Source organism: Malus domestica, chromosome 16 (genome assembly GCF_042453785.1).
Source record: "Malus domestica chromosome 16, GDT2T_hap1".
NCBI lineage: Eukaryota > Viridiplantae > Streptophyta > Magnoliopsida > Rosales > Rosaceae > Malus > Malus domestica.
Genome location: NC_091676.1, coordinates 6406231 through 6419588, shown reverse-complemented (window position 1 = coordinate 6419588; position 13358 = coordinate 6406231). Strand labels below are relative to the sequence as shown.

The 13358-nt window shown below is 39.5% G+C and overlaps 1 protein-coding gene and 1 long non-coding RNA gene across 10 annotated transcripts; one reads left to right on the top strand and one right to left on the bottom strand.

The window, feature by feature from the left end:
- Positions 1-123: 123 nt before the first annotated feature.
- On the bottom strand, positions 124-5588 carry LOC103403015 (serine/threonine-protein kinase BLUS1-like). Of its 9 annotated transcripts, XM_070814988.1 has the most exons (21): positions 5560-5588; positions 5382-5479; positions 4923-5149; positions 4558-4812; positions 4132-4256; positions 3967-4011; positions 3735-3816; positions 3373-3441; positions 3127-3297; positions 2958-3023; positions 2769-2837; positions 2541-2635; positions 2245-2451; positions 1797-1846; positions 1620-1687; positions 1249-1347; positions 1128-1170; positions 972-1021; positions 737-798; positions 608-659; positions 124-385 (listed from the first exon to the last, which is right to left on the bottom strand). In XM_070814988.1, exons 3-21 carry the CDS (start codon positions 5088-5090, stop codon positions 347-349), a joined length of 1815 nt encoding a protein of 604 aa, XP_070671089.1. In that variant the 5' UTR covers positions 5091-5149; positions 5382-5479; positions 5560-5588; the 3' UTR covers positions 124-346. The 9 variants fall into 9 exon arrangements, with proteins under 9 accessions (XP_070671089.1, XP_008340034.1, XP_070671090.1 ...); XM_008341812.4 differs by lacking the exon at positions 5560-5588 and having other exon boundaries at positions 5382-5554; XM_070814989.1 differs by lacking the exon at positions 5560-5588 and having other exon boundaries at positions 2245-2424; positions 5382-5554.
- A 5126-nt stretch (positions 5589-10714) lies between these two features.
- LOC139192875 (uncharacterized) lies at positions 10715-12071 on the top strand. Its single transcript, XR_011577386.1, has 5 exons — positions 10715-10948; positions 11032-11129; positions 11213-11310; positions 11394-11491; positions 11667-12071. It is a non-coding gene; the product is annotated as an uncharacterized lncRNA (long non-coding RNA).
- Positions 12072-13358: the final 1287 nt, after the last annotated feature.

The following is a 13358-nucleotide window of genomic DNA, read 5'->3' as shown; positions in this document are numbered from 1 at the left end:
ACAAAACCGAGCACAATGACGTTCTATGATTCACACAGCTAACGCCACTTAGTGAGATAAGGATGGTGGTTGCACTCTTTTGTCCAAGGCGAGATTGTACAAATTTTGAAAAAGTCAAAAAAGTTGATGTGCAATTGTATAACTTATCTCATTTCCATAGTTGAAGGCCAGATATATTGACTGTTCAAACAAGCTGAATGGGTTAAGTAGGACCAAAGCTAGTTTACAAATGAGTTTTTATAATTACAATGACGTATGCCCTCACCGATATACAACGCGAAGTTTTGTTTTCCTAACAAGAACAAATGTAAATCCTCTTGAATATGGAAAGAAGGCTCGACAACTCCTACTTCTTATCAGCCAAAGCACTTAATCGCCTCTCCAGCTGTGTAAAAGAAACAAAACTAAGATCAATACAAACAATGATTAGGGTTTTAAACATCTTCCCACGCTGTTATTATCGAAAACACAGTTTTTTTCCAAAACTAACAACCTAAATACATCCTATCTCCAATTCAGATCTGCTACTCAGGCATCCGTATTGGAAAAGCATATTAACAGAAGGTGCGCGTAAACAACCAGGGGAAGTCCGGTAATGGGTACAAACCTCGGCATTCTTTGTTTTCTGTATCCGCAACTCTTCGACAAGTTTGTCAATTCTGATAAGATTATCAAAAAAGATTAGATTATTGAATGGAGCATGCTTCTTGGAAATAATAGAAGAAATATCGCGCACCTTTGTCGAATACTAATCACACGGGATTCTAAGACTCTCTCTCTTGCAGAAACCGTACACATCTGCAACAGTACAAGATAATCAATATAAGTATGTCTGGACTCTGGAGTATACAAACTGCAGACTAGACTTCGTTTGATTTGTGTATCCAACTGAAGTTTGAATACCATTGCACCCGATTTTTAACCAGTTAGCTATAATGCATAGGTTTAGAAGCCAAATGAAGATCTAATACCTGCAGGTGCTTATTACGGGTTACTGCCTCTGTGATTTCCGTATGATTGCCTGTCATCGAGAAAATTAAAGAAAATATATTAACATACACAAGAGAGTCGATTTTAAACATAAGTAAAAATCTTAAAATACTACAGATAAATAACAAGAGAATCACCAGTGATTTGATCTACAATTTCAATCAATCTCATTGTTTCTTCCTGTCAGAATTGCAAAAATAGTAAGAAGACCAACACATAATTTCTCAAGTAAATGAAAGAAAAGGTTTCACTGTGCACCTTTTGCATGGCATTTTTCTGCAAAATATAATGGAGCGCAGGAATAATGGAAGCGGATGTACCAATCACAGAAGAGATAGTAAAGTCGTTTGGAGTGTCCTGAAGGGAAACACCAATAAGAATTATGGCATAAGTGCCAGTGCTTCATAACAATCCCAAAACCAAACAATTATTCAATCAATTTGAAATTTAGAGGAAGAGAAGATGATTTATTTAAGGTTTACAGTAAGAAACGCTTATAGAAAGCAAGTTAAAAGTTTTCAGATGCTTAGTAAAGCATCGGTTTTTCTTAATCATCTGCATGTAGATTGTTAAAAGATAACTCATGTTCCATGATAACTTATTGCACTGAATGTTATAGAACAGCATACCTTAGGACTGGAATATGGGATCGTACTACTGCATCGCCCTTGCAACCCTTGGTCATCTGATGTGGTCTCTGTTAACCCCAGATAAAATTGATAAGAATTTTTCTTATGTTATGACAAAGAAACATTCAATTTCAATAAGGATGTGAACTGATGATATAGATAGCGAAATATATATACCATATGAAGAACAACTACCATCTCTCTTCTGATGATGTTCCAAGTGATCACTGCATTTGAGGAATCCCTCGGTTAACAAAATCCAGATACTGAACTAGTTTTCTCCAATATCATGGGAAAACAACAAAAAAGGAAATCAAACTTTAAATTATTAAACTCGTCCACATGATGAATGCACGAAACACACATCCATGTAGAAGGGGAAAAGGAAGTTTAGCATGTGATGTTTCCAACCTACGTGTACAAGCATTTGATACAAGTTACATTGACTTGAGATGTATCTGAAACAAGTTACATTCACTTGAGGTGCATGAAGAAGTAATCAAGCAAAGGCTTCATAAACACAACCAAGCAGTGGAAGTATCACTAACTGGAAAATTTATGGAGATGATGAAAATTTACTTTGAAACAAGAAAAATATTAAAAGTAACAAGAGTTCTGAACTTGCCTGCCCTCCTCATCACCACTGACAGAAGGGGAATGATCAGTTTTTGAGGAAGGTACTATTCTTTCCAAATCAACTCCAAAATAGCTACTCTTTTTTCCTTGTCCTGATGGTGATAAATCAGCAATTTCTTCAATTTCCCCGAGGCCAGAATCTTTCCATATCGATCTACTACAATTGAAACTATCTACATGTACATTAATGGGATCTCTGAACACAAATTAGCACAGTATTAATAATTCTTAAGAGAGTAGATTATGCAGAATTAAACAATTTGCGATTGCCTTTCCCCCTCACACCTTTCTGTTAGACCAGCTGATTTACCAAATCCACCATTCTGTTTGCAGCTCCAGTCTTGGTTTTCAGCAATGGTGATGCCATCATCATCTTGAATCTAAAAGCAGAAAATAGTATTTATCTGAGTATGAATCACCTTAAGTTATGCAATCAACAACTCTTAGCCTCTTGCAGACTGTTCTGCAAAGTAAAAAGAAAGACATATACATATCTAGAAATGATCTACTCACAATAGCAGCCTGTCGTTTCAAATCATCTAGATCAAAATTCCATGCACTGATCCCTCGTATATACTCTTGCTGCAATAAAGAATATTTCAAATCATATATAAAATTTGAATTTAAAAGAAACAAAAAAATAATTATATAACATTTTGAACTTTTGTAAAAGAACTGTTGCAAAATAATATTAGTCATTACCTGTGATAAATGGTCTTTGTCACCATAAAAAGACTCGCTTTGTGCAAAGAACTCAGCCTCTTTTTCCTGATAAAAAGAAGGCACATAAAAACATGCAATATAGAAAGACTACAGAGTACAGAATAGTAAACTTTATGAAAGCCATACAAGTCTGAAATGGAATGCCAACCTTCAACATCCTAAAACGATCTCCAAGGGGAGAAAGACCATTAAGAATTGACCCTGCTATAAGCTCCTTTGAATGCACATGTTTGAAGAAACGGTGATTCAAGAGCTTTTCCGCAGTAGGACGCTTCTTCGGATCCTTAACTAAGCAGGCAGCTACTATCTCTTTAAATGACTACAGGTGAAAATTGATTTCAGAGCAGGTTGTAAAAATAGTGACCATATATAAAGATTATTACTGGAGTCACACCTTTGAAAATTTCTTGTCCCTCTCATAGTCAAGGCCAGGAGGAGCATTCTGTAAGGTCATTAACAAAACCTACAAGGGCAATAATAATAGGGATACCACATACCAAAAGTTAATAAAAACAATGATTTCCTCAAAAAAAGAAAGGCACTATTTTGAGCTATGTTTTGTGAATAAATAATATAACCATGACCATGTCAATTACCATAAATAAAAATAACACAAAAAGGTGTTTAACAAATGTGCATGCACACAAACACGATCTCAGCAAGAATTTTGTAATGTTTGATTTTAATTTTACGAAAAATTCAGTAGCTCCATGTCCCGTCCCATGCAATCTAACTACGAAGAGTAATGAAATTTACCTTCATTGGTGGGTACTTGGAAAATGGAGCATGACCATGAGCAAGTTCCAGTGCTGTTATCCCAAAAGACCAGATGTCTGCTCTGTTTGGATACGAATAACAGACCCCACGAGGATTTGAACGACAAGTTAAAGTTAGACAAAGCTTAAAGAAATGAAATTCAAGATTATCAAATATACACAAGTCAATAAGTATTCTTCCATGACCAACTGTAAACAAATCAACCACTCACTTAAAGTCATATCCATGCAATTGCTGCATAACTTCCGGAGCCATCCTGTGAAAAAAAAGGACTGTTAAATATGAAATGCAAGGAGTTCGAAGACCAACTCGAACATTATATATTTTTGAAATAGTCAATAGACAATATGTAGATAGAGAAGGTCCAGGCCATCACCAGCAAGGAGTTCCAACAAACGTTTTTCTTGTATGTTGTCTATGGCCAGTGTCGAACAAGCTCGCTGAAACTCCAAAGTCTGCTAACTTAACTGCACCTTTTGTATCAACCAGTATATTACCAGCCTGTAAATAATAGGGTTAAAAAGCTTTAATAAGACACATTTGGTCAAGTCGGCTTTGTAGAGAAAATATAAATACATACATGGACGGATAATAAATGCAATCAAACATATGGATGATCAAATCTAGTAATCTACAATACACCAATACAACTACTCATGGCTAGCCCTAAATGTACAGATAGCAACACTTGTATTTAACATTTTGCACCGATATGCAAATAGTAGTAAGCTACATCCAAAAGGTAACGGAGAGTCCAGAAAACACCATAACACAAATACAAGGCTGAGTAATATTAACGTACCTTAACATCTCTATGAATGTGTCCATGGCAATGCAGATAAGCAAGGGCTTTGAGAACCGCATACAACAATGTAGCAATAACGGGCTGCTCAAAACCATCAGGGTGGGCAGATTTCATGATGTGAAGACACGAACCAGAGGCCATGTAAGGCGTGACGATCCAGAGGCTACTGCCGGCAGTGAAAGAGCAGTGAGCCTTGAGCAGATTCGGATGGTCAAGCAGGATCATGGTCTGCACTTCTCTCCGAATAGCGTCCTGTGGATGCAGGGTGAAAATTGCAATTTACAACAAAACGGGGGGAAGTGTGCAAGATAAAAAACCATAAAATGGAAAGGGAAGTTGAAGGAGTGGGGAATGAAAAATACCAAGTCGTTCCTGCATTTCTCAAGGTCGAGGACTTTGATGGCGACGGTTTGATTAAGTGGGATGCAGAGAGCTCTGTAGACGGTGGCGCTCACGCCCTGACCGACTTCTTCGTACAGTTTGTAGTCTTTTGGGTTCACCGGAAAGTCCTTTTTGGGTAAAAATTCCATGGCTTTTTTCACTGTAGTAGTACGTCATCAACAATCAAAACCCCTCCTGCTTTTGCTCCCTACAAAATTAAAAATCACAGAGATAAAAAAAATATAAGATCAAGCTAATTAATTTGCAAATTAAACCCAATAATAAAGCAAACTCAGCGATTAAAATGGAGGGAAAAATGCAGAAGTTGAAGATTACAGCAGGAAGCCCTGGAAGGCTGCGACAAGGTGACAGAGGAGGAAGAAAAAGAAGATGGAGAAATGGGGGGAGATTAAAATATGCAGAGAGATGAATCCAATGACCTGTTTCGGCGAATCCGCCAATAAACTCGAAATTCCGTGAGGGTTTGTCTCTTTGTGCTTCCTCTTCAAAGCCCTCACTCGCTCTGTCCGTGACTCACCTGCTTTGGTGCAATCAACAGATATTTCTGAAATCTGAAAGATATTTTATATTTCAATCGGTCAGAGTCAGAGAGATTACCAGTGGAGGGTGTTTGCTTTTCAGATTGTAGATTACGACATATATTATCACTAATTCAGTATTTAACTGCCTGCAAGTTAAAAGATTTTAAGTGTTATTTTCGTGAATTGTGATTTGTAAGTTCCGTACTATATTATCATGATAAATTTACTGTGCAATTTAAGTTTAAATTTCTTTTATATGTAATGATATATTTTTTTTTAAGAATAAGAGAAGTTCGGCTAAAAGGATAAATTAACGTTTCAATCCGAAGAAAATAAGTTGAATAAAAGATCTTAACTATTATGGTAATTCACTATTTACTGATCTTTACTTCATTTTGATAATTTTAATATGCGACTTGTTCAAATATCTTTATAAATTTATTATTTTATTGTTTTAATCATATAAATATATTATTTTTAATGGAAAAAAAATTGTTCACAGAACAATATATAAATAAATCTCTTGAGAGAAAAACAAAAAATAGATTGTCAACAAAAATGGAGAAATGCTGTGTTTAGTGATTGTATTGGGGCTCCAGCTATTAATTAGATTAGACAAGTGCGCGCGTAATTGTTTTCTTCAGGCCTTTCCTTCCCGCCTCCTGCGATTTCTTGATTATTGGGCCCAAATTCTGGAGGTCGTATTGGGCCTGTCTTTCATTTACCCAGCCCAATTTTATAGCCTGTTTTGGTCAAACCGTCTAACGGTCTAAGTGCCTCTTATGTAGGTAGGCAGATTGTTTGCCCTTCTTTTACCATGCCCTTCATATCTCCTCTTATTTATGCGGTCACGGTTAAGCCACGTCAACATGTTTTATTATCTATATAAAAAAATCAATGTAAAAATTAATATGACTTAACCGTAACCGCACAATATAGGAGGGGATGGGAAGGACATGGTAATGAGACGACATACAATCTGGCTCCCTTATGTAGAGATGTCGATTTGCACATACAAGATTCAAATAAAGGAATTAACGTTTGAGTAAATATTAAACTGATTAGATGGCGTGTGTCATAAGTCATTGAGTAATGATATTTAGAGCACAAAATTGATTACTCTTAATCACTACGCGGCAGCTCAGAGGCTAGGGATGAATACATACCCGATTTCATATGGCACATCTTGATTTCGATTCTTGGCGTCGGTGAATCATACGATAGTGACTAGAGAAAGAATGAAATGTCTTTATGAGTCTTACTAGCCCTTGAAATGAGGGATTGTCGTGAGGAAGCCACCAGCTGATCATTTTTGTTGATGCACAAAATCAGCGAGGACTTTGGTACAACAGAAAGTGTCAGGTTTTGTGACCTTCGCTTGGTTGCTTGGTTGCTTCAGTCACTAGTGAGGATAAGTACGTAAATGAATAGAGACAGAGAAGCAAACACAGGATGTACGTGGTTCACCCAGATTGGCTACGTCCACGGAGTAGAGGAGTTCTTATTAGTAGTGAAGGGCTTACACAAGTACAAAGGATCAAGCTCTCAATTTAGTGAGTTCTTGTGAATGATTTAACACAAAATGGCATTAGGCAATATTGTGGGGGAATGACCCCTATTTATAGAAAAACTTGTAGCTTTGTCACATTGACATGTGTCATGTTGTGATTGGTTCTTGATGTCGACACGTGCTGCGCTCTGATTGGCTTCTAATCTTGACACGTGTCGAGTAGTGATTGGCCTCCTGGTCGGAGGGGAACTCTTCTGGGTCCTTGACAGTATAGCGTTGGCCGGTGCTCGGTAGTTTCGGGATTGGTCAAGTATGGTACAAACAGTGCTCCCCTAAGTTCCCGAGTGAGGGAAACTCCTCGGTTGGGGACTTGCAAGATCCAATCCCTTGAGTAATCACGAAACTTCTAAGTACTGAAGTGTGGTCTGATCTTCATCTGCCCTTCTCTGGAAGTACCTTTCCTCCATCCGGGAATGGTGTACTTAGCTGATGTTGACGCACAAGGTAATGTATCAATTTCACTTGAAGCTTAGTTGTAGTTTCGGGCTTAGTCAAGTGTGATACAAACCCTATAGTAGGAGTCCCCCAAGTCGCCGAGCTAGGAGATCTGCCGAAAGAGGTGACAGACAAGGTAAGCAGTCAAACTTCCAAGTAAGCAACCCAGGATCAGAGGTTTGACGTCGGCTTCCGGTTGATTGTTCTCATTCTCCTTGTCTCTCATTCAACTGCCAGGATAAGGAGAAGCAAATGGATAAGAGATGATATGAGATACTTTTGCTTTTGAAGAAGTAACTTTCCACAGGCTTATTCTTGAACTGTGCTGGAGGGTTTTCTGGTGCCCTTCAGAGTATAAGGCCGACTCAAAAATTTGAGGGTCAAAACAAGTCCATCAAATCTAGAGTACGTTCGACCTTGATGATATGGGATACTTTTGCTGTTGACGGAATAATGAATGTGGTATGGAAAGGTGTCGTGCTGTAGTGATCTGTTTCAGCTCACCGTTGAACCTTCTGCTTCAATCTTTTGCATGGCAGAAGTGGTGTGCAACCTTTGCATTTAAATGGTCCTTCAGAACATTCCTTCATAGTGACTCATCCACGCTTGGCAGCTTCAGTGTAAAGAGCCAATATCTGATCAACTGTCATGAGGTATTTGCCGGTGGAATTCGTGACCTTGACAACAGTTGAGGATGAGTACTCGAGAGCAATGCTAAGTAAGCAACCAGGCAAAGGCTCCAGGCAGTCAGTTCCAAATTGGAGGTTTGATTTCAGGTTCCGACTGACTGCTCTCTTTCTCCTTGTCCTGCAGGTGTGGACAAGGACAAAGACAAAGATAGGGAGAAAGCATGATATGAGATACTCTTGCTTTCGACCCTGATGATATGAGATACTCTTGTTCTTGGTGTGGCTTATTTGCTGAGGTATTATCGGGGGGAAATAAAGCTGAGTATTTCGAGAGGTTATGTTGAGGGTGCCTTTTCGAATGCGAGAAAGGGTTGAGCATTTTTGCAGGTTTGCCTGTCCGTTGAGGAGGGAGTTCAATGTATATAGGGATTTCCCAATAACAAGTAGTAATGCTATTCCTTTACCCTTCTTGGTCACAGCAATGTAGTGGGAGCTGCCAGCTTCACGTGTTTTAATTTTGTCAGAGCACTTTGAAAAAGTGGTATGTGGTATCTGGAAAGCTGATGTTACGTGTGAAGATTACAGACAAGCTTTATCTAAGGAAATCTGGCTCTCGAAGTTCTGAGAGTTGTGCCTCTTCGGTTTTCGAACAAGCAATCCCGTCGAGGATCTGACTCTCGAGATTCGGAAAGCGGTGCTACTCCGGTTTTTTAGAAAGTAATTATGTTGGGAGTCTTTTCTCGAATGTGAGTAAAGGTTGGACGTTCTTGCCAACCTGTCTTGCCGCAAAACCCGGAGGTCGACACACATAGGGACTTTCCAGTTGTCAAGCAGTGGTGCTGTTCCTTTACCCTTATGGGTAATAGTAGGGTAGCTGGAACTTCGAAATTCTCGTGCCTAAACTTTGTCAGAGATCTTTGACAAAGTTATATGTGGTACCCGAGGAGTTGATGGTGCATATGGAGAGCGGTGATTGAACAGTAAGATTCACGTGCTTTCTACTTCACCAGAAATCTTCGACAGATTGCCCGTAATTTCCGCAAAGCTGAGTGTGCATGTGACAGGTGCTGACGAGGCTGAAAAAGCAGGTGCTTCTTCGATTTCTGAGATCGGCCCTCGTGGTCTCTGAGCAGCCCAGCTTTTGAGAAAGCAAACGCCTCTTCGATTTCTGAGATCGGCCCTCGTGGTCTCTGAGCAGCCCAGCTTTTGAGAAAGCAAACGCCTCTTCGATTTCTGAAGCTCCGTCGAGTGCAGATTTTTATAGAGGCTGGCATTAAGTTCCACAGCACACTTGAATCTCTACCAGTAGAAGCTCATTTCTTGCACTTCTAAGATCTTGATTTGTCTGACCTCTTCCTTCTTCAACACATTTGAAAATGTCTGGACCCTCCGACCGTCGTTTTGACTTGAACCTTAGAGAAGAGACAGCCACGCCTTCTCCAGACAACATATGACGCCCATCCTTCATATCCCCTACTGGTCCTCTTACCGTTGGGGATTCTGTGATGAAGAATGATATGACCGCTGCAGTGGTGGCCAGGAACCTTCTCACTCCCAAAGATAATAGACTACTTTCCAAACGGTCTGATGAGTTGGCTGTTAAGGACTCTCTGGCTCTTAGTGTTCAGTGTGCAGGTTCTGTGTCTAATATGGCCCAACGCCTATTTGCTAGAACCCGCCAAGTTGAATCATTGGCTGCTGAAGTGATGAGTCTCAAACAGGAGATTAGAGGGCTCAAGCATGAGAATAAGCAGTTGCACCGGCTCGCCCATGACTATGCTACAAACATGAAGAGGAAGCTTGACCAGATGAAGGAATCTGATGGTAAGGTTTTACTTGATCATCAGCGGTTTGTGGGTTTGTTCCAAAGGCATTTATTGCCTTCGTCCTCTGGGGCTGTACCTGGTAATGAAGCTTCAAATGATGAACCTCCAATGCCTCCTCCTTCTGGGGTTTTGTCAAGTACTGAGGCTCCGGATAACCACCCTCCGGTGCTTTCTCTTTCTGGGGCTCTACCGACTGCTGAGACTTCCCCTAAGCAACCTTTGTGAAGGCTCCCTTTTGTTTGTTTATTTTGACTCATGTATATGTACATATTTGTGGCTTATCGAAAATATTAATAAATAAGCTTTGCTTCATTTCAACATATTGTGTTAAATACACCAAAACCTTCTTCATAAAGCTCTTTGAATTTTTGCTTTTGTTGAAACCTGTATTGTTGAAGCTTTGTGAGTGAAGCATGTAGTTTGAGGTAGTGTTCCCTTAATTTCCCGAGTGAGGAAAACTTCTCGGTTGGAGACTTGAAAAATCCAAGTCACTGGGTAGTCACGAACTTTTGAGTACCAAGGCGTAGTAGCATATGGTGGGAGTCCCCCAAGTCTCTAGTCGAGGGAGTTGACGAATGAGGTGTCTTGCTAATAGTCCATGTCGTAAGTACCAAAACTTCATTCTTTTGTTTTCTAAGTGGTAGCCCCGGACTTTTTCTTCATAGATTTTGTTTATGAAGGTTGCTAGGCCCGAATAAGTGGAATTGCAGAAGGTGTAACCGTTGGTGCATTAACATCATAATGGAAGCATCACAATGATGGAAGCATCACAATGATGAAAGCATCATAATGATGAAAACACCATAATGATGAAACATCATAATGATGTTTCTTTGGTGGAATTGTTTTTCATTTCCCCTAACAACCGGAATTGTTTTTCAACATAACACCATCATCTGTAGGTCGAATCACAAAGTTGTCTTCATGAAAGTTGTTCGTTAATTCCTTAACTACAACATATCCAAATTGGAGAGCCATCGGAGCAGTACAACTCCAGAAATCCAGGTATGATGAGTGACTGTTTATCATTTGTCTGTCAACCCGTCAGATTTGTTGTGAGCTTTGAAACTCTATTTTCTCTTGCTCAGATCAGCATGCTTTCTTCATTGAAGTTGTTCCTCAGCTTGTGAACTACAACATATCCAAATTTGAGATCCCTCGGAGCTGTATAACTCAAGAAACTCAGGTATGATGAATGACTGGTTATTATTTTTCTGTCAACCCGTCAGATTTGTTGTGAGCTTCGAAACTCCATTTTCTCTTGTTCAGATCGGTATGCTTTCTTCATTGAAGTTGTTCCTCAGCTTGTGAACTACAACATATCCAAATTTGAGATCCCTCGGAGCTGTATAACTCAAGAAACTCAGGTATGATGAATGACTGGTTATTATTTTTCTGTCAACCCGTCAGATTTGTTGTGAGCTTCGAAACTCCATTTTCTCTTGTTCAGATCGGTATGCTTTCTTCATTGAAGTTGTTCCTCAGCTTGTGAACTACAACATATCCAAATTTGAGATCCCTCGGAGCTGTATAACTCAAGAAATTCAGGTATGATGAATGACTGGTTATTATTTGTCTGTCAACCCGTCAGATTTGTTGTGAGCTTCGAAACTCCATTTTCTCTTGTTCAGATCGGTATGCTTTCTTCATTGAAGTTGTTCCTCATCGACTCTTTCATAACATATCAAAAATTCAGGATGAACTAACGGTTAAATATTTCCAGATCTTCGAAACATCACAACAGCTTCGAAATCTGCAAGAAGCCGACTATCATGTTTGGAGCTTCAACACTTTAATTTCCGTCGCTCAAACAGAAATGGTTCCTTCTTGAAAGTTGTTCATATGCTCAAGAACTATAGGGTGTCCAAAATTCAGCTCCATTGGAGAAGAGCAGAGGTTGCAGAAATTTGATAGATGAAAGGAGGCGGAAGAGGGAGAGAGAGAAAAAGTCTCCTGGGTTGGATTTCTATTTTGGGGCAGATTCCAATTTTTGTAGCACCTTCATTATTGATGAATTGCTTGTACTTTTGTCCATTATGAAATTTGGGACTTTGGCTTGTTGTTGGATCTATTATAATATGTTTGAGAACATATATAAGTGAATAAATAAGAAGGAAAATTTTGGGCCCTTGTGGGTGTAAAACAAAAAATGTTTATGTTTACCCAAGTGTTTTTGTACAAGTTCAAGGGCATCTTGGGTTTTGTGAACAAAATTTGTTTATTTGGAGCAAGGTTTTGTGTTGAAGCTTTGTAGGTGAAGCTTTGGTGTTGAAGCTTTGTGGGTGAAGCTTTGGAGGTGAAGCTTTTCGGGTGAAGCTTGTTGGGTGAAGCTTTTTAGGTGAAGCTTTGTGGGTGAAGCTTTTTAGGTGAAGCTTTTCGGGTGAAGCTTTTTGGGTGAAGCTTTTTAGGTGAAGCTTTTCGGGTGAAGCTTTTTGGGTGAAGCTTTTTAGGTGAAGCTTTGATGGTGAAGCTTTTTGGGTGAAGCTTTTTAAGTGAAGCTTTTTGGGTGAAGCTTTTTAGGTGAAGCTTTGATGGTGAAGCTTTTTGGGTGAAGCTTTTTAGGTGAAGCTTTGTGGGTGAAGCTTTGTGGGTGAAGCTTTGATGGTGAAAGTATGTAGAGGGAGCTTTCTAGGTGAAGATTTTTTAGGTGAAGCTTTGTAGGTGAAGCTTTTTTAAGTGAAGCTTTTCGGGTGAAGCTTTTTAGGTGAAGCTTTGTGGGTGAAGCTTTTTAGGTGAAGCTTTGTGGGTGAAGCTTTGGAGGTGAAGCTTTTCGGGTGAAGCTTTTTAGGTGAAGCTGTTTTTTTTTTTTTTTTTTTTTTTTTTTTTTTTTGGCGCTTGACACGGTCTTCATTTGCTTGTTTTGTAGTGACTGTGGAAGACGGATTGCTTTCTGATTGAGAAGGGTTCCGGCATTGCTTGCTATGAATGTAAAAGAGTGAGGGCTGAGTTGGCTAAATTACCTCTTTATTGAATTCATTGCCAAATGGCCTTCATTACATAGGATGCCAAACGGCTATAGCTCAACACTTGTACATCGTGAGTCTATTTGTAGTAGTACTTCAAGTGATCAGCGTTCCATGGATGGCCAAGGGTCTTGCCATCGGAGCTTCTAAGTGTGTAAGAGCCAGGGCGACTGATGCCAATGACTTCATACGGTCCATCCCAGTTTGGACTAAGTGTGCCTTCACTCGGGACTCTGTCGCAGAGTAATCTTTTCTTTAAGACCCAGTCTCCTATTTTGAAAGAACGAGGCTTGACCCTAGAGTCATAATAGTTGGAGATGCGCTGCTTGTAGGCGACATTCCTCAAGTGAGCTTGGTTTCTGTGTTCCTCGACTAAATCCAAGTTGAGGGTGAGTTGTTTGTCATTTTCACTTTGAATGTAGTTCTGGACTCGGAATGTTGCTTGCTCGAGC